Source organism: Chaetodon trifascialis, chromosome 3 (assembly GCF_039877785.1).
Source record: "Chaetodon trifascialis isolate fChaTrf1 chromosome 3, fChaTrf1.hap1, whole genome shotgun sequence".
Taxonomy (NCBI): domain Eukaryota; kingdom Metazoa; phylum Chordata; class Actinopteri; order Chaetodontiformes; family Chaetodontidae; genus Chaetodon; species Chaetodon trifascialis.
Genome location: NC_092058.1, coordinates 29544173 through 29566068, shown reverse-complemented (window position 1 = coordinate 29566068; position 21896 = coordinate 29544173). Strand labels below are relative to the sequence as shown.

Sequence of the window (21896 nt, the reverse complement as noted above, 5' to 3'; positions counted from 1 at the left end):
TCGCTGAATGTACTCCTGTGCCTGGCCAGTACATCATGAAGTGGGTGTGAGACGTTGTCCATGATAGTCCGTAGCTTATTCAGCATTCTCCTCTCTGACACCACCATCAGAGAGTCACGCTTCATCCCCACAACGTCACTGGCCTTGCGGATCAGTTTGTTGAGTCTGTTGGCGTCTGCCATTCTCAGCCTGCTGCCCCAGCATGCAACAGCATAGAGAATTGCACTTGCCACCACAGACTCATAAAAAATCCTGAGCATAGTCAGGCAGATGTTGAAAGACCTCAGTCGCCTCAGGAAATAGAGACGACTCTGGCCCTTCCTGTAGAGAGCGTCAGTGTTCTTTGCCCAGTCCAGTTTATTGTCAATATGTATCCCCAGGTACTTGTAATCCTCCACAATGTCCACAACGACCCCCTGGATGGAAACAGGGGTCACAGGTGCCTTGGTTCTCCTCAGGTCCACTACCAGTTCCTCAGTCTTTGCCACATTTAGTTGCAGATGGTTCTGCTCACACCATGTGACAAAGTTGTCCACAGCAGCCCTGTACTCATCCTCATCGCCCTTGCTGATACATCCAACTATCGCAGAGTTATCAGAAAACTTCTGAAGGTGGCAGGTCTCTGTGCAATAGTTGAAGTCCGTGGTGTATAGGGTGAAGAGGATGGGAGAGGGAACAGTTCCCTGCGGGGCCCCAGTGTTGCTGACCACTCTGTCTGACACACAGTGTTGCAGGCGCACATATTGTGGTCTGCCAGTCAGGTAGTCCACAATCCAGTACACTAGGCGAGTGTCCACCTGCATCGCTGTCAGCTTGTCACCCAGTAGAGTTGGACGAATGGTGTTGAATGCACTGGAGAAGTCAAAAAACATGACCCTCACAGTGCTTGCCGGCTTGTCCAGGTGGGTGTAGACACGGTTGAGCAGGTAGATGATGGCGTCCTCAACTCCAAGTCAGGGCTGATAGGCAAACTGGAGGGGGTCCAAGAGTGGCTTGACCATGGGCCGGAGCTGCTCCAGGACGAGTCTCTCCAGAGTCTTCATAATGTGGGAGGTCAGTGAAACAGGTCTGTAGTCCTTTGAGGCCCTGGGCCGTGATGTCTTTAGCACAGGAACGAGGCACGACATCTTCCACAGCATGGAAGGAGACTTAGGCTTATGTTGAAGACATGTTGAATAACTCCACACAGCTGGGGGGCACAGGCTTTGAGCACCCTGGGGCTGACACCATCAGGGCCTGGAGCTTTGTTAGAGTGGAGTCTCATCAGCTGTCTTCTCATCTGGTCAGCAGTGAAGCATATTGTGGAGGTGACAGGTGGGGGAGGTGTGGTGTAATCCTGTGGTTTGTGAGTGAAGATAGTCTGGCAGTTTGAGAGGTGTGAAGAGGGCTCATGCAGGAAGATGGGGGGGGGTGAGAAGGAGGAGAAGGAGAAGGAGGGGGAGAAGGAGAAGGAGAAGGAGAAGGAGGGGGGAGAGGGAAGTGGATGATGATGGTTGTCCAGGACAGACAGCAGAGGAGTCAGAGGAAGTATGAGCCAGGCCTGAAGTGTCAAATCTATTAAAAGCAAATTCAGTTCGTTTGCCTTGTCAATGCTGCCTTCAATTCCTCTGCTGCTTTTCCCGAAGCCAGTAATGGTCCTCATACCACTCCAGACCTCTCTCAAGTTGTTCTGCTGGAGTTTCCACTCCAGCTTCTTCCTGTATTTCTCCTTAGCCTCCCTGATTCTCACCTTCAGTTCCTTCTGTATCGTTCTCACCTCCTCCCTGTTACCAGCTCTGAAAGCCCTCTTCTTTTGATTGAGGATGTCTTTGATGTCCTTTGTCACCCACGGCTTGTTGTTTGGATAACAATGGACAGTCCTGGCTGGGACAGTGGAGTCCACACAGAAAGTGATATAGTCCGTGATGCACTCTGTGAGCCCGTCATTGTCCTCTCCATGCGGCTCACAGAGTGCCTGCCAGTCTGTCACCTCAAAACAGCCCTGCAGTGTCTCATATGTCTCCTCTGACCATCTCCTCACTGTCCTTGTGGTCATAGGCTGACTCTTCACCAGAGGCGCATAACAGGGAGTGAGGTGCAAAAGATTGTGATCTGACCTGCCCGGAGGGGGGAGCAGCTGTATGCATCCTTGACGTTAGCATACAGGAAGTCCAGAGCTCTCTCATTTCTTGTGGGATAGCACACATACTGTGTGAAATTGGGCAGTGTTCTTGCCATGGTGACATGGTTGAAGTCACCCGAGATAGCGATGAATGCACTCGGGTGTTGAGTTTGCAGACGGGCCATGGCGGAGTGAATGACGTCACATGCCAATGTCGGGTTGGCAGAGGGTGGGGGGGGGGGTGTAAACAGCAACGATGATGGCATGTGAAAACTCCCTGAGCAAATAATATGGCCTGAGTCCAATAGCCAGCAGTTCAATGTCCAGGCAACAAATACGTTCCTTGATGGTAATGTGACCAGGATTACACCAACGGTTGTTGACTAGAATGGCGAGCCCCCTCCTTTACGCTTACCACTCTGGGTGCAGTCCCGGTCGGCCCGAACAGTCTGAAAGCCACTGATGGAGACGTTGTCGTCGGGTATATCCTGATGCAACCATGTTTCCGAAAAACAGATCAGACTGCACTCCCGGTACTCCCTTTGACTCCTGGCGAGTGCTGTTAGCTTGTCTGCCTTGTTCGCCAGCGACCGCACGTTGCCCATGATGATAGAGGGGAGACACGGCTTATATCTCCTCTTCTTAGTAAACCTCTGTTGTCTCGACCCAGCTCTTTTCTCTGCTGTTTCTGTCCTCCCCTGCATCCTCTGTGTGTTTTTCTCCAGATTTCAGCGGGGATCTCTGTTGTTCTGGCTGACAAGCCAGTCAGCCTCAGCGCGATCAGCTGATCTCTGGTGTAAACAAAGCGCTGCACATCGGTGCTGTGTCCCAGTGAGAGTAGTAGTTTCAAAGTGAAAAAACAAACCAGAACTCTCTCAGCCAGCATGTTTGGAGAGGGCACAGCTTCAAAATGACGTTCCTTAAGTTGCAGATATTAATAATAAAGAAAAGAGCAAAAGAATTGTAAAACTAAGAAAAGAAACAGGAGCGACTGTGACAGGCTGCATGCGCGGTCGGCGAGTATTTATAACGTGCCTGCAAACTACACCCAGGAATTGGCAACAACACCAAGACTTTATCACCGGGCTTGAACACTCTGCTTTTACCATGGACATCAAACCATGATTTCATCCGAGCCTGAGCTGTCGTCAGGTTATCCCTGGCTATCTCACAAGGCCTGTCTAGTTTAAATCTGAAGTCACATATGTAATCCAACAGATTTTTTCCCGTCCATTCACACAGCCACTGCTCCCTCAGCTCTTTCAACGGACCACGAAACGTATGAGCAAAAACCAGCTCCAACGGACTGAAGCCCAAAGACTCCTGAACTACCTCCCGAATGGCAAACATTTGTAAGTGCACCCCATCATCCCAGTCCTTCTCAAACTCCAGACAGTATGTGCGCAACATCATTTTTAACATTTGGTGGAAGCGCTCCAGTGCAACCTGACTTTCAGGATGATATGCACTGGAGTAACAATGCTTAATGTTCAGCTGCTTCAACACCTGCGCAAACACATGAGACATAAAGTTTGTCCCCTGGTCCGTCTGCACAACCTTTGGCAGACCAAACAACGAAGAAAACTTAGTCAAAGCTTTCACCACCACAGGAGTTGTAATTTTCGCAGGAGAAACACTTCTGGAAATCGGGTGGACGTACACATTACAGTCAAAAGGAACTTATTGCCAGACTTTGTTCTCGGAAGCGGTCCCACACAGTCCACTAGGACACGTTCAAAAGGTTCACACACAACCGGAATAGGATAAAGCGGAGCAGGAGGTATAACCTGGTTAGGCTTCCCAGGTACCTGACAGTCATGACAAGATTTACAATAGCGGAAAACATCTTTTTTTAACCCCGGCCAAAAAAAATGATGCAATATGCCGTCATACATTTTCCTTATGCCTAGGTGTCCAGCTAAAGGACTGTCATGTGCCAAACTCAAAATCTCCTTCTGATATGGAACAGGAACAACAATCTGGGTCACACTACTCCAGTCATCCTCAGCAAATGAATTCAACGGTGTTCATTTATGCATAAGTAATCCATCCCGCACAAAGTAACCAGTAGACAAAACCTCAACCTGGTCACCGGCTACTAGAGCGTCAAACAGAGGAGATAAAGTAATGTCTTTTCGCTGCTCAGCAGCCAGTTGATCTTTAGAGAGGGACACAGATTTAATACCAGAAAAAGTGTCAAATGTATCCGAGCGCTCCTGCGGAACATGTAACACTTTCTCATCGGGCTCACACAGAAAGGTGTCACTCAAGTCAACGTCCTCCCTCTTACTCATAAACCGAGTAACAGCGCAACTGGCCAGACCACTGGGACACTTTTGACGCTTCTCAACTGGAGACTGCTCATGAACTAAAGTCACCTCAGGTGTGACTAGCACCTTTCCACCAGCCAAATCATTCCCCACCAAAAATGAAATTCCCTCAATCGGAAGACTAGGACACACCCACAGATAATACACCCAGCACAACAAGAGCTGACTCAATAAGGAGTTTATCTAAAGGTACCATTATGCCCCCACTCGTGCCAAATCCAGACACTGGAACCTTCAAACCCACAGCAGATGTCTCCAAAATCAAAGACTGCGAAGCAGCACTGTCCTGCAACATTTTCACTGGGACCTTCACATCACCGTTATTCAAACAAACCAGAATCAGAATCAGAAAAAGCTTTATTGCCAAGTACGATTTTACACATACAAGGAATTTGCTTTGGTGAGGTTGGTGCATGACACATCTATCAAGAAGAAGCAATTAAAAAGTTCTAAATATGACAGTAAGTAAATAATATAAAAATAAGAAAATAAGTAAAAAATACAACAATAGAAGAACTGTAACAGTAGTAAAATAAAAAAATCTCACTATATAAATATATGTACACAAGTCTTTTTTTTTTTTTTAACAGAGGCACAGATTGTTTTTTCAAGGGAGTCCAAGTAGAGCGTTAATGTAACGCATATAGTTGTGGCAATGTCACTGACAAGTAGAGTCAGAGGTGAAGTGTGAAGTGTCAGGGGGGGTTCCGGGCCTTGTTAATAAGGCTGACAGCAGACGGGAAAAAACTGTTCTTGTGGCGTGAGGTTTTGGTCCTGATGGACCGCAGCCTCCTGCCAGAGGGGAGTGTCTCAAAGAGTTTATGTCCAGGGTGGGAGGGATCAGCCACAATCTTTCCTGCACACCTCAGGGTTCTGGAGGTGTACAGGTCCTGGAGAGACGGGAGATTTCAGCCGATCACCTTCTCTGCAGACCGAATGACACGCTGCAATTTGCCCTTGTCCTTGGCAGTGGCAGCAGCATACCAGATGGTGCAATGATGGCTGTGTAGAAGTGCACCATCATTGTCTTTGGCAGACTGAATTTCTTCAGTTGCCGTAGGAAGTACATCCTCTGCTGTGCTTTCTTGATGAGGGAGCTGATGTTCGGCTCCCACTTGAGGTCCTGGGAGATGATAGTTCCCAGGAAGCGGAAGGACTCCACAGTGTCAATAGTAGAGTCACAGAGGGTGATGGGGGCAGGTGATGCTGGGTTTTCCTGAAGTCCACAACCATCTTCACTGTCTTTAGAGCATTGAGCTCTAGGTTGTTCTGGTTGCACCAGGTCACCAGATGGTCAACCTCCCACCTGTAGGCGGACTTGTCGCCATCAGAGATGAGTCCAATGAGAGTGGTGTCGTCCGCAAACTTCAGCAGCTTGACAGACTAATGACTGGAGGTGCAGCTGTTGGTGTACAGGGAGAAGAGCAGAGGAGAAAGAACGCAGCCCTGAGGGGATCCGGTGCTGATGGTCTTTGAGTCGGAGACATATTTCCCCAGCTTCACGCACTATTTCCTGTCAGACAGGAAGTCTGTAATCCATCTGCAGGTGGAGTCAGGCACGCTCAGCTGGGAGAGCTTCTCCTCGAACAGGGTTGGAATGATGGTGTTAAAGGCAGAGCTGAAATCCACAAACAGGATCCTGGCATAGGTTCCTGCGGAGTCCAGGTGCTGGAGGATGAGGTGGAGGGCCAGGTTGACCACGTCGTCTACAGACCTGTTGGCTCTGTAGGCAAACTGCAGGGGGTCCAGGAGAGGGTCGGTGATGTCTTTGAGGTGTGAGAGCACAAGGCGCTCGAAGGACTTCATGACCACAGAGGTCAGGGCGACGGGTCTGAAGTCATTAAGTCCTGTAGTCCTTGGCTTCTTGGGAACTGGGATGATGGTTGAGGACTTGAAGCAGGCTGGCACGTGACATGTCTCCAGTGAGGTGTTAAAAATGTCTGTGAACACTGGAGACAACTGATCAGCACAGTGCTTCAAGGCGGATGGGGAGACAGAATCTGCTCCAGCTGCTTTCCGGGGGTTCTGTCTCCTGAAGAGTTTGTTGACATCTCTCTCATGAATGGAAAGAGTTGTCACTGAGGTGGGTGGGGTGGGGGGGTCCTTTAAGGTGGGAATTGGTGGAGGTGACTGGAGCTGGAGCTGTTGGGAGGTGTCGTGGGGGATGGTTGCTGAACTGTCCCTTTGCCTTTCAAAGCGGCAGTAGAACTCATTCAGGTCGTTGGCTAGGCGTCGATCGTTGATGGACTGGGGGGCTTTAGGCTTGTAGTTGGTGATTTGCCTAAGCCCTTTCCAGACAGACGCAGAGTCATTAGCTGAGAAGTGGTGTTCTTCTCAGAGTACAGCCGTTTAGCCTCTTTCACCGCCTTGCTAAACCTGTACTTCGCCTCTCTGAATCTGTCTTTGTCCCCACTCCTGAAGGCCATCAACCACGCCGTCCATAAGAAATGGCACAAAATAGGACAGGTCAGTTGACTCAGATCTCACAGGTTGATTCACCTCTTCAAGCATTTTAACCACTGCCACTGGTTTCGGATCTTGCTTCTTCAACACTGGACAACCCGCAACAATATGCCCCCTTCGTTTGCAATAGAAGCATGTCACATCCTGCTTCACAGGCTTAACTTCACTCTCAGGCGAATTTGGACTCCTAAAACCCTCAGATGCCACAGCTGTGCCCCTGGCACTCTCCACATTACCATTAAGGCTCTCAAAAAGCTTAACATTACTGAAAGGGCGATCTCCAAACATCAACTTATGAGTGAGGACATAATCATCAACCAGAACAGCAGCTTTACTTATGTCCACAACTTCATTTAAATAAGTTGCCACTTTCTTTGGAAGAGAAGATTTAAAGTCCTCCATCAAAATCAATTGCTTCAGCTTCTCAAAATCTGTCACTCCAGTAGACGAACACCAACGATTGAAAAGCATTTCTTTTTCTCGGGCGAACTCAATATAAGTTTGATGCCCTTGTTTTCTTAATTTTTCGAAACTTTTGACGGTAAGTTTCCGGGACCAACTCGTATGCGCTGAGGACCGCAGCTTTCACCTTATCAAAGTCTAAGCTGTCTTCAGCTGGAATAGAGGCGGAATCTTTCTGAGTTTTCCCACTCAACACACATTGCAACAAGTCCACATGGATTTCAGCCACTTCAAGGCAGACGCTACATGTTCGAAACAACAAAATATTTGTCCACATCTTTCTCATTGAAAGGAGGAACTAAGCGGATGTTTTTGCCTACATCAAACTAATTGGAATGAACAGCACATGGGGAAACAAAGCCAAGTTCTAACTCGCACAAACGAACCTACCGCTCAAACCTTTATTTCTAGATTGTTTAAATATTTGAGTTCAACTTTTAGTGACAGACGCTGCAACTCAAGTTCGAGTTCTTTAAGTTTTATTACCTCGTCAAAAGATTTATTCGATCGCTCAGGTGACGTCGGCGTACTTTGTAACTGCTGCAAAATACCCTAATCCACTAAAGCCATATACAGCCCTGCCTTCATCTCTTGCTTTTTCATCTGTTTAGACAGAGGCACGTCATAGTGATCAGCAAGTAACAGCAAGTTATCCTTTGTAAACCTGTGAAACAACTCCAGAGTAGGAGATTCAACAAACTCTTCCAGTTTAAACTCAATTATAAGACACTGGAATCCAACTCACAATGCAGCCACCATTACCTCAACACTATGCCTCCACAAAGCCCCCCTAAACTACTAAACTGTCCACAAGTCACCCAAACAATTCTATAGGCAACACAGTACAACGACTCATAGAGCATAGAGCACCAAGGCATTCAGATTAACCAGGCCTACTGCCACTAAGCCACACAAAAACCTGAATTCCACCAACTAACCTGAAAACCAAGCATTCAGCTTGGGACGAGCCCCCAAATTATGTTCCCAAACAAAACCAAACAAAAGGACTGATGGGCCAGCCAAACTGAACAAAAGGAAGGAAGGAGCTCCAGACCAGCCCACATAGGGCCGTCGGATCTGGGATCCTTCCTCAACCCTACGAACATAACCACTAAACTCTCAAAGGAAATAAAGCCACGAAAACAAGACTACTGGACCCATCAGAGAAAACAAACAGAACACAACATAAGCAGTACAACTGAAATCTGCTGCAGCTCCTGCTGCTTCCCAGGAAGGATAGAGAGTGACGCCAGTCCTGCAGCACCTTTAAGACCTGCCCCCAATCAGGAATCCTCCGGCTCCACCTTAAAAGGGGCGGAGCAAAAGAAAAAGGTCAGTCGCCTTACAGATCACCACCAGCAGGCTGAGGAGCGCATAACAGTTGCCTTCTGTCAAATGACAAGTTGTAATTGTAATAGGGCAATCTTATTTTCATACTCATTTTCTTCACTCTTTTTTTTATAAATAATACATACATACATATATATATATACATTATATGTAGATGATTTTAATTTGCATCCTTTTAATTATCTGTTTGTCCGTTTCTACCCCTCCTTTTTAGTCTTGCTGTCTATCACAACTAAATTTCCCCACTGTGGGATCAATAAAGTCTAATCTCTTATTTACAGTATAAAACAGACCTGGGCATTTTACCCCTTGGGAAAAATAATTGCCCACCCCAGTATAAAATATACAATGTAAACAAATAAGAGGTATGGACACCACAGCAGGTGTAAGAAGCAACATTAGGCCACAGACATGAGATAACAGCCACTTTAACAGCAGAATAAAATATCTCCAAAGCAGAAAACACAGAGATGTATCAGCAGCATAAACTACATAGCAGCTGCAGCCCTTCACACATATAAGGACAAAGAGAGCTAATAGAAGTACAAGGCTTCTGATAAAACGTACTCAAGTAAACGCAAAATTACTGATTTAAATTACTGATTAAAAAAAAATACTCGAAAAAGAGCACAGGAGTACACAGGAATGATGTTCAGGCTTAACCTTGGAGATGTTTACTAGATTCAAAAATGCAGACCGGTAGGCGGAATGAATGAACAAAAGAATTATATTATACCAAAATTCTTTAAGAGCTCTCTTAAGGAGCAGACTTGAAACAAATACAACTGGAGGGGTTGAGGCAGACTGAGACACTGGATGCTGCTGGAAGGCACTGAAAGAGAAAAAACATTTAAGTGGACATCCAAAAAGAAAACCCAACATAAGCACAGTCACAGTAATTACTAGAAGAATTCTGAAGACGTAGTCTAAGCAATACTCACATGGAGAAAAAACATTTGACACAGGAGGGAACAGGATGAAATTGGCAACCAGCGATGCAGAAAGCCAGACATATTCAGTATACTGCTGGTCTGATGAGCCTGATGTGCAGCAGGTGCACAGGTGATTAGGTGGGAGCCTGTAGGAGGCCACACCCAGCATCAGCATAAAAGGGAACAGACAGACGAAGAGAAAAGGGGAAAAGGAAACCACGAGGGTCAGACAGGTGACCAGATCCTAGCAAGTGAATGTAATTTGTTTCCTCCATCTACTGCTGACTACAGTAGGTTGTACAAGGGGATGAGGTGTGGACAAGTAAACCTAGCCACCACACTGGGGACTTTCCCTTCCTGTTCTTGCTCCAGCAGCCATCTGTCATCATACGCATGAATTTTATTATCCATATTTTGCTCATGTGCAATTCAAAATCCACTGTAAATGCTTCACAGGGCAATATTTTTTAAAGTCTTTTGTATATAATGTACATAACCGCTATAGTTGATTTTAATTTTATAGCTTTTTATTATCTATTTGTTTTGCTTGTTATTTTTTCTACCTCTCCTTTTTACTCTTGATGGTGTAACTTTCCCTTGTGTGGAATCAATAAAATCTTATCTAATCTTATCTTATCTCATCTGTATTTGACCTTGAGGTTTTCACCTCTTTTTTTCTTTTATTACTAAAGCTGTCCGCTTTTGTTGGTAAGAGTGCCATTTGCCTGATTTGGCAGCGTATTATGTGGGGTTTATGATATGGATTTCCCAGTTACCTATTTGGCCTTACCAAAGGAGAAGAAGAAGCCTCGGATCAGAGGAGTTTTGAGAACCCACCACATGGATGACCAAAAAAAAGGCCATATGCAAAACTAAAAACCTGAAAAGAGAACTCAGGACAACGAACTAATAAATAGTGCCAAAATCCCATCAGGTCTCACCTCAATGTAAAATTTTGTTAGAATCCAAATCCTGGTTAATCAACAACAAGAATCTGCAGTTGGTTAATTTAACAACAATGCAGTAAAGCTGATACAACAGTGGAGCTGCTACCTGGGCGGGTGCTCAGAGAATGTGTAGATCAACTGGCCTACATTCTAACGGACATTTTTATCACCTCATTGCATCAAGTCAAAGTCCCATCATGTTTCAAGTCTGCCTCCTCATCCCAGTGCCTAAAAACCTCAGATCACATCACTCAATTACTTCCAGCCCATCGCACTCACTCCCATCATGATGAGGTGCTTTGAGAGGCTGGTAAAGAAGCATATCATATCCAGATCCCCCCCCCCACACACACACACATTTGACCCCTTCCAGTTTGCCTACAGGCTGAACTGCTCCCCTGACGACGCCATCTCCACAGCTCTCCACCTGAGCCTTGCACACCTGGAGAAAAAAACACTCCTGCGGATGCTGTTTCTGGACTTCAGTTCAGCATTCAACACCATCATTCCACAGCATCTGGTAAACAAACTAGGACCCCTGGGTTTCAGCACCTCCCTGTGTAACTGGCTGCTTGACTTCCTCACTGAAAGACCTCAGTCGGTGTGTGTCGGGGACAGAACACCTCCCATGTCATCACCCTAAGCACCGGCTCTCTTCAGGGCTGTGTCCTTTCTAATACTCATCCTAATATATATGATGGCTCAGGGTATAACTAACAAAACATAACAAAGAAACAAAGAAAGGCAGACTACATTTGCCCAAAAATGATTATCACTATTATGGTTACTATTAATAACCGTCTCACATCAAGCGTATTCAACCTAACTGCTACGACCCTCTAGATGGCTGTATGGTTCCATGGTAGAATGTCAGACAAACTTTGTAGGAGTTAAAATCACAGCATTTTACAAGCTAGAAACACCAGAAAAGCATTGATATCATACAGATTATGGGCTTGGTACTGTAAGAAAATTCAGAGTTAAATCAAACATAGAGATTCAGTTATCCTGGTGTATTAGAAAGAAGGCACACAGACATACCAAACAGTTTGCTTCAGGAATGTCTAATTTACAACCCATCAGCATTATCTGATTTTGTAGGTTCCTCTGGGACCTGGCACCCCTCATGCCGACAGTTTTACTGTACTTATCTCCCATGGGCTATCAAGAAAGAATTAGCACCTCCATGAGAAACATTTTGAGCAAAAGGAAACCTTTGATGTTGAGGTGTCTGTGTCTCTTGCTCCCCCGAAGGAATGTGAGAAAATGCTCTACAGCCAGACATCTTGTCTCTCTCCAAATTAACACCTCCTGCAACAGTTCAGATGGTCAATAGCTCTCCTGAAGGAATGTTAAAGAGGGGGAAAGAGGGTTAATTAAAGGTCAGTTCTGCTACAAAGATGACCATCAGAAAAAAATACCAAAATTTACATTCTCTGATCTCAAAATACCGTTAACAATACAAGGTGGACCTAGGCAACCATCAATTTTTTGTTGTTTTGTTATTACTTGTTTATTTTATTTTACGAGGACTTCGGGGGTATTAAAAATGGGAAGTGACAGTGGACTGGGGGGGGGGGGGGCTACATCAGCATTGGGAGGTCAGCATGGGAGGACAATCAGCCTAACTTTTCTTGTTTTAAGGGATTGCTTTTTTGTGTGGTGTGAATTGTACCTCTGGATCATTTGAAGCATGACCTGGATTCCAGATAGGACAAATCTGGAGAGATGGCGTAGTTTGTTTTTTTTTGTACTGATCAGAGCTGGGCTTTTTTTGTTCTTTTGTTTGACTTGGACTTCTGGGGGGGGGGGGGGTCATCTTTCATGGTTTATCATCTTTCTGATTTATTTGCATTACTAAACTAAAGAATCCTTAAAGAACACTGAATTCTGAGTGTTTCTGTTTATCATGTTTTGAATTGTTTATAAGTGGCCACGCCATGCTGGGTCTTTGTCTAAGCCGTCCTGCAGCAGAAGCGATTTAAGTTTGTTTTCATTAATAAACTTTCAATAATTGAAAGTTTATTAATAGTTTATAGTTAATTCATAATTTATAGTTAATTCATAATTTCAATATTAATTTTGGTTGTTGTTTGGTTCATATCAGTGCTTTGACTATAGGAGCAAAACTTGTTTGATCCTTCTCTGGGGGTGACTTCACTTCCACACATCCAATCTGCCTGTGACCTATAGATTAGCATGTAGTAGCTTTTCCCTTTAAGTTTTTATGAACATGTAACAACATAGTTCAAACAAGGGGACAGGGATAACAAAAGGCTGGGAAAGTTGTGGTATGGTGAAAAAACACCTCCTTGGGACATTTCACAGGTTAACAGGTTAACTGGCAACAAGTGATCATGGGTATGAACAGGGTTTCATGATTGGGTATGACAGTGGTATCCTCAAAAGGCTCAGGTGTTCTTAGGCAAGGATGGGGTGAGGTTTATAACTTTGTGAAACATGATTCTATAAGATATTAAGATATTAGATATTACTGCATGAGCTTGGGAACATGTAAAACGACTGTTGGTAAACACAGTGCATTTGCAAATGATTGTATTCTATCTTTATTTACATTTTACACAGCATCCGAATTTTTCTGGAATTGGGGTTGTAATGAATTGATTTGACAGCCTTCAGGATGCATACAGTAAATCTTGGGAATACATGTAGAAGATCTTTCATTTTTATGACAATAAATGCTCTTCTCTACATTCTATGTTTGTGCCTTCATCTCTCACCACATACACACTTTTACAGCCTAAAACTCTCTTTGTTACCTCTCTGACATCACATTTGTTTCTATACGCTTCTAATGGAAATTGGACTTGCTTGTGATTCTAGAAGACGTTTCCCCTCTCACCCAAAAGGCTCTCTTCAGTTATAAGTGGTTGGGAGTCCTGGGCATTGGCCTCTTTCAGGATCATAGCTCCGCCCAGCATCAAGTTATTAGGGTCACATTAGTCATGGTGTTGATAGCACAATAGGTGTTGAAGGGTGAGAATGGGTTGGCCATTAAGAGGAGTGAAAGAAGTGATCCACATCAAACTGAAAAGACCATCACTGAACAGAGGAGGTGGTCTAAGACACCACTTATCAACCACTTACAATGCAGTCCTGAGATCTCTCCCCAGACAGCTTAACAGTCATTCACACCAGGACTCACATAACTCTATTTAGCCACATGATACTCGGCGGAGCTATGAAGCCTTTGGAAGCGCTTAGAAGTACCATGACCTGGATGAATGAGAATCTTCACAAACATATAACTTCCTTGTGTTTCCCCCCATAGGCTGCGCTGGCCTCCTCTGGAGGACTTTACTGTCTCCATGGCTGTGCTGTAATTATTAAGTTGCTTCAGTTTTGCATGACATTCACGTTGCATGAAATGTGTCTGAACAAGGGTTAGAATGACAAATCAGTTTCAAAGCCAGGCCCCCTTTTCTTTCTGTGTGGAGTTTGCATGTTCTCCCCGTGTTCACCCGGGGTTTCCTCCTTAAAATAACCCCCACTAAAAACCTGCAAGAAGATCACACCTTACCAATGGTGACGAAAAAGGATGGGTCCCCGGGCACGGGCGTTGGCATCGGCTGGCAGCTGGCAGCCCACCGCTCCTGGTCTGCAGTGGAGGAATGACGGACCAGGATGGGTCAAATGCGGCGAAAAATAATTTCATGAAGCATGGCATGTGTACAGTCTCCTCCTCCCTGTAGCATGTGTGTGCAGTGATTAATAAAGTAACTGTAAGGCTAAAATGTTTGTAAAATCCATCATACTAACCTTCTTAAGCTTATGAGGTGTTAAAGAGATAGGCTTGTCTCAATCAATACTGTAACCATAAGGGGCAGTTTACTCAAAATAACTTATGTATTACACAATTAAGCATTGACTGTTAAACCAGCAGTTAACAGTGTTGCGCATAACATACATTCAGTGTAACTGGGTACTTTAAAAACCAATGAAGATCCTTGACAAATCCATTCCTCGTTTCAGGAAACATCAGTATGCAAAAGCAAAAAGCTCTGTTCTGGTTCCCAGTGAACACAGCCACACCAGGACACAAATTTATGACCAAACACAGCCTCCAAGACTGACGTAGATCAGTTTGACAATGGGTAATATTACAGTACGAAGACATTTTCTTGCTGGGTTTGGCTCCACGCACCACAGAGCTCAGGTATCTAATGTTAGTAGCAATGCTACCTGCATGGATAACTGAGCCAACTAGCTAATAGTGGCTACAGTTAGCAGCAGCTAGTGGTTACCTTATTTCAGAACAAGTATAGCTATTTCTGAATCAGGAAACTTGTAAATCACCACAATTGCAATTCCCTGTCATCAAACTTGCCATTGTCAGTCACCAGTGCTGTGTTCGGTCCCAGTCAGGCCTTTTTCACTTGGAGGCTGCTGAGCCTAGAGCAGTTAGCAGTGATTAGTAGTTAGCAACAAGTAACGCTACTATCTGTCCACCAGGAAACTCCATAAATCATCTTTGTTAAAGTTAATGTGGTCCCTGTCTTCAAACTGGCCTTATAACATTTAATCACATGTTAATAAGTCCAAATTGTACCACTGTAGTTGAGGTCAAGGGAATTATTCATGACACAAAAACATTTGCCAGTAAAATAAACCTGCAATGTTTTAATGACTAGTCCTAATTGTCCAAAAAAATATTCATGCCAAAAATATGACACATGTAATATTAACATTTACCGCTAAATAGTTTACTTAAGTTTGATAATTAGGCCTGAAATTGCATGTTTATGACATGTCATGTTGTCTTGGTTAATGTCAAATTGACATCTCAAAAAATGTTAGCTTTGTTTTAAAAATGATACACGGCAGCATAATCACTCATAAACACTCCTTCGTGTCAATGACATGTCAGGTGATGGTGTTGTGCAGTCTCACTTGCACTTACTCCCATGAATAAAAACTATTTCCTGAGGCAATAATGACTGCTGGCAAGAGTAACTTGCATTTCCTGTAATTCACATCATCATCATCAACGCTTGAAAGCGCCTCTGTGTCAGCCACACATTTCTCAGATTTTTTTCCCCCAAACACACACGTTAAGTTACCATTAGCTAGCCCTAAACAAAAAGAAAAATTACACTCGCCTGAGAATTAAACACTTCATATAGTAGTCCTCCTCTCTTCCTTCAGCAACCAAAATATCCTGGAAAAGGAGTATCTTCTGAACAATATCAACACAGAACTAAAAATAACTTTTCCTATTTTTTCTCTTGGTAGCTTAGTATACATGCTTCTTCTGCTTAGCGACTGGGAAAAGGCTTATTCTATGGGCATTTACTGCCATCCTTTGGACTTTTAATGCAACAACAACAACAACAGTACGATAGTATTAATTGGGATTCTGTGAATATTTGTGAAATATAACCAAATGTAAGTTAAATATGAATTTATGTATGAATGTATGGATGAATATATTAAAAAAAATGAATGCTAATGTAACTATAACTGTAATTGTATTATGCTAAGTGTAATCAACTATCAACACATGAATATAAACAATAGAATTAAATATATGTTAAAGTTATGGGGGTTACAAAATTAAACAATAAAAATAAAAGTTGTAAAACAAAAAAAAAAAACACCTTACAAAAATGTAAAAAAAAAAAAAAGGACTCTATACAAACAGCATTTTTGTGCCCACAAGTATTACTAACATTGTTAAAGAAAACTGGGGGCTCCAAAAGCTATACATATTCACCAGGCAATCTCTCATCATCTCCTAATGGCTGCTGCTCATCCTCCTTCAGTTCAGTTGATTTTTTGCTGAATTGTTGTCACATGACTGTAGGTCTCAGCGTAGTCTCTGAAGGCTTTCCAGTTGCACTGAGGACCACAGAATTTTATTTTATTTATTTGGTTTTTTTTTACATGATTTGGCAAATGGCTCATTTTGGTCAAAATTTTTATTGAGATATGTAGAATAAATGATCTTGATGAAATATCTTCATTGTCAGGTTCAATTTGATTATTTTTCCAAATGGAAGTGTTGGTTGTACGATTCATTTGAGGACTACCAAAAATTTGTCAATAATTGCCATCTTTACAGTTTCAGGCTGTGCTAAATGGTGTGAGTTGGGTGATTTCTAAATAAAAACATGTCACTGGCAGGTTGTGGGGTTGAGTGAGTGAGACTAATCACCCTCAGCCTACAACATTTCAATAATTGCACACTCAAAGTTCCATCAATTGTCCAGCCTTCATCAGATTTGAGTGAAAATCAGCATGTATGTTTAGGAGATTGTGCATATTTCCAGTGAGCTGCTCAAAGGCATCTTGAGTTCAAACAAATAAGTCATATGCCATGTCCACTTCAACCAATTGATATGGTACTTCAGATTTTCTTCAATACTTGTCCCCAGAGCATGTACACCTAAATTGGTAAAATTATGTCTACATGGTTTTGAGGTACACATTTGTCCATGGGGCCCCCTATGGGTTGGCTCAAAATACTTTGGTAGGCATATTTCCAAACACAGCCTCAAAATATATGTACCCAGATTTATGATAATTGTACTGAGCATCAATGACTTATGGCCATTTTCCTGCTAAGTCTTGTCCTTTAGTGATCAATATCTTTAAAACTAACTAAGATGTCAACAAACTTAATGTAGCTTTTCATAAGATTAGTGCAGTAATGATCAACAGACAATTTGGTAATCAGACCTTATGCTTCGGAGGAAACGTCAAAAAATTGCTATTTCAAATAATTCAAAAATTTCTGGTGAAATTTTATGGTCCAAAAAGCTTTTTCATTGAGCACATTGAGCTGGACCAGTGTGTCCAGCTTTATGTCAGTGGGACTCACAGTGTGGCCTTTTAAAAATTGAGTTTTGTTTGTTTGTTTTGTTTTTGTTTTTGTCCTTAACTACAATACTAACATGTCTGATTGGCCTCATATTTCTTGGGAGCACAAATTTCAAATTACTGCATGTTAGTGCTCACGAGGTTCACATTTCTAGGCATTCCAGCTCACAGCAATCTGAGCTCAACCGGCAGAAAATAATAAGATAATAATAGTAACACAATAATAGTGGCACAAACACAATAGATTTCTTCCCCTTTTTTTGCTTGAAACCCTAATGACATTCACAATAGATGAGCTGCATATTCATGAAACTTAAAGGAGCCACCACTGCTTCATTTTAGGTATAAGTTTTGCTAAAGGATAACATCTGCCTTGAGCAGCAGCTAAATCAATTAAAGTTTGAAAGTTGTTTACTATTAAACTGCAATTTCATACTCAATGATTCCAAGTATAAAACATTTTTTGTGATCTTTACAAAACTTACCCTTTTTTATTGATGTGTTTTTAATACAGTAGGATTACTTACTTACTTACTTAAATATACAAAGTTACTTTCAAGCAGGATTATCTTCGCCACCTCAGACAGCTGACATTAGGTTAAATACCGCTTTGGGAAACCAAGGTAAAAATGTGAAAGCATTCATAGAAATGGTCTTAGAAAACACTTATAACTCTGAAGAAGAAGAATTTTCAGGAAATGCATAGATAACACTGTTATCTATCTAAAAAGAATTTGAGTGCTTTGTGATTCTTAATCTTCTTGGAATGGCAACATGTATATCTATACAAGATGTAAACTTCAACTAACAAAAATTGTTCATGTTGATAACAGCATCAAAAGTCTCTAATCTGGTTGCTTTAAAAGAGTGTTGATTAAAATTAATACTAATAAATAACTTTCATTGTCATATTCACTGATTGTGGTCAGTAAGGCAGAGAAGAGATTATGTTTTAACTTAATAATCTTTATAGCCTTTTCACCTATATTATTATAATTATAGTTACAAAAGCCAAATAATAAATATTAATCTGAATTGGGAATGTTGATCCTTGACTGTTTTAATTCCCAGGATTCTGAGAAATATTCTGAAAGGTGAAAAAATTGTTTTCACCTCAAATTTTGACTTTTTTGACTACTATGAGACAATATCAGAAATCTACCTGCTTGACTGGAATGAGGCACTAATTTTCTTCCTTTGGAAAGACCTTTCATATCAAATGTGAATGATGTTGAGCAGCTGATATGTGACAGTAATGATAGGCCCATAAATTTGCAAAATACAACAGCAAATTACAATTACAATTATACCTATTTTTTTTTTCAGCTTTTGTTAATCACTAATATTTACCAGCATGTTGAATATGCTTTGTTTGAACAAGCTCGCATGAAGGTATTGATCTGCTTCTGTTCTGAGTCTCCTTTATGTTTTTTTTTTCTTTTTCTTTTTTTAAATTAGTGTTATAATTCAAAGGTTTTAGAACATGGATGCATTCATACCAAATGAAAATGATTGTTAAAGCCATTTGTTTCTGCAGGCAGTGGATCCCATGCAAGCAATTGCAGTGAGTTGTGTTAACTTTTCTTGAATTCAAGATCTGTTGAATTAAGCAGTTGGCTACATAATGTCCAATTTGTCCCCTCTCTATCTGAGAAGTCCTCTGAGAACATGAGTGTATCAGTCACATTCTTCAGACTCTTCCGTGTCATGCGTCTGGTGAAACTTTTGAATCGCTCTGAGGGGATACGGAATCTTCTGTGGACCTTCATCAAATCCCTTCAGGTCAGTATCATCACTCAGCATAATTTCACCTATAGGTCAGAATTGTTATGTCTGGCAGTGTCATTGGTTGTTCTTTTGCAGGCTCTTCCTTATGTGGCCCTGCTCATTCTCATGCTGTTCTTTATATACGCGGTGGTTGGAATGCAGGTATGCACTTATGCACACGAAGACACTCACAAATACATGCAGAGGTTTATGTGGTTTACAAGGTCAATGTGGTTTTTCAGTGGTTTACAGGGACCCACCTTTTCCAGCATCCAGACAACTAAGAAGTCATGTAATTTTTTTATTTGATCTGCATAAGACAAATCTCACTTCAAAAACATAATTTCACTTTCAGAACATACATATAATACATGACATTTCTTAAATTCACAGGGTTGGAATTATGGGACAACTGAGTTTATAAGGTCTGTTTATGTGTAAGACAAAACTTAGCCACTCTGCTCTAATGGTATGCAAAGCTGATTTTCTTGCCCAACAACAATAGAATTAATAGACACTATGTGAGTGGCACAGAGATACAAAATTTGCATCATTTGCTGCATTCGTGTGACAATTTTTCAACTTGAGCGTCAAATTTGCATGATGCTGGGTCACAAAACCCTTTCTGCATTGACATTCTCCAGATGTCTCTGAAGTTTTGGCATTGAATTGGACATGGAAGAAAAACTGATTGTAGGAGCTATATGACTCAATACGTTATTTATACGGAGGCTGCACAAGAAAAGGGAGAGCTTGGAGGTGCAGAGTTAGCAGCAGGGCTGTCAGAGATGGACATGGGAGGTGGATGACGAAGAGAAGAAACATACAGCATTCATAACAATGCATTGATAAGTAGTTCTTCCCTTTTTCTTAGTCGAGACATTTCTTCTCACAGGCTATACAATAAAAAAAACAATGACAAAGAAAATGTGAAAATACCTGAAAGAAATCTGGAGTGTCACCTTTTTAAAACCTGTAATTACAATAGATAAATGAATAAATAAATAAAAGAGAATGGATAAAACCAGTGTTGGGAAAGTTCACTTTCTACATGAACTAGTTCAAAGTTCAGTTCACAAATTTTAAAATGAACTAGTTCAGTTCATAGTTCATAATTCAAAATTTTGAACTAAGTTCACCGTTCCAAAAATGAACTAGTTCATAGTTATTTTTTTCCATATGTTGCTGCGACCTATTGTTTTTCAAAATTATTGCCACAGCCCATATAGAACCACAAACAGCAATTATTTTAGCAGTTTTAACACTGTAACTATGCGTCAGAACATACCTTAAAAGCTAGCCGGGTGCTTCAGTTCAATGTGCTGTTTCAGGGTTGCTGTGGATGTGACTGAAGTGCAGAATTTCATTTTGAAAGCCACAGTAATGTAATGTTTTCCCCTCCTCACCGACCTTGTCATAAAACTCGTTTAAATGATCACGACGCCGCCTTGCTGCTTTGTTGCCTCCATGCTGCTTTTTGGGGCTGGTGTTGCCAGGTTGGATGTTTTTTCCGCTACATATTAAGGCCTGTTTACGGTGTGTTTTAGCCGGGTTTTCCTGCCTGGAAGGCTGTATAGAAATCTGGCACCCAATTGAATAAAGTTAAACTGAGAGAGCGTGCCGTTCGCAGACACCAGAATGAACAAGTTCACAGTTACGTTCATCAGGCAGTAATACAGTACGTTCGGTTCACATTCACTCAAAATATGAAATTAATGAACTATCGTTCAATAAACGCGTTCAGACACAACACTGGATAAAACATACCTTACCAGACTCCCCTCAGTTTCTTTCTTGGTTATTCAATATCCTGTACACTGTATCAAAGGCTAGATAGTATCATGGCTGGAACAGTATGCTGTTATTGACAGTGAGGGCTACAATGATCAGTTCTATCAGACAAGTCATATGTCTGTCCCCAAAAACACAGACATTTTGTTATTTTGTCACTGCTTACAGACATACTGGACCAATCATCGGAGGGCAATGATGAAGCAGAGTCTCAAAGTGCTGCTGCTGCACCAACTAACAAACTACCCACATGTTTGATTGCATTTTTTTTTTCTTCAGTCAGACTTGGAGACTGGAGTAGTGTAAGAAAAAGGCAATGCCTTATTGACGGTTAAACATGTGGAACAGATGAGTCTAGGAGATCCACACACTGAAACTGTCTAGTCAAGAGTGAACAGGCAGAATGAGAGTCCGGTTCCAGATTACTCACAACACAGATTGACAGGGTGTATACAGGAGCACAAGCAAAAAGCACTTAGATCTCTTGAGTCTAGGTTGTTACCTCTAGAATGAACAGACAATTGATGAATACTGGTGAGTCTGGAATGATTAGTGTCAGGTGTGCTCAGGAGAGGAGGTGGCCAGTTACATTTAGAAACTATTGCATTGATGTAATAAAACTGTTTTACAAAATATGGTATGTCTATCTCATACAGCTGGGCTATTCAATTGGCAGCCCCCGGGCCAGTGCGACCCCTGAGGAATTTTATACCGGCCCCTAGAATGTACTGTAATTATTACATATAGACAGTCTCATATAGCGCATGATGACTAATTGAACATTCTCTCATGCAGTAGGAGCCAGTATGCGCACGTTTAAGTCATGGTGTAAAAACAGGTAGAATGCACCCATTTTAGCCGGACATATATTTTGGGGGACCGCAAATGACCAATCAAAAAGTCACCGCCCTGA

At 42.2% G+C, this 21896-nt stretch overlaps 1 protein-coding gene across 1 annotated transcript in view; it reads left to right on the top strand.

Annotated features, from left to right (window-relative positions):
• LOC139328395 (dihydropyridine-sensitive L-type skeletal muscle calcium channel subunit alpha-1-like) overlaps positions 1–21896 on the top strand; it is a 187583-nt gene that overhangs the window by 87520 nt on the left and 78167 nt on the right. The window contains exons 29-32 of the mRNA XM_070958221.1: positions 13878–13925; positions 18963–18989; positions 19082–19207; positions 19289–19354. Coding sequence (XP_070814322.1) covers positions 13878–13925; positions 18963–18989; positions 19082–19207; positions 19289–19354 — 267 coding nt within the window. The remainder of the gene's footprint in view (positions 1–13877; positions 13926–18962; positions 18990–19081; positions 19208–19288; positions 19355–21896) is intronic.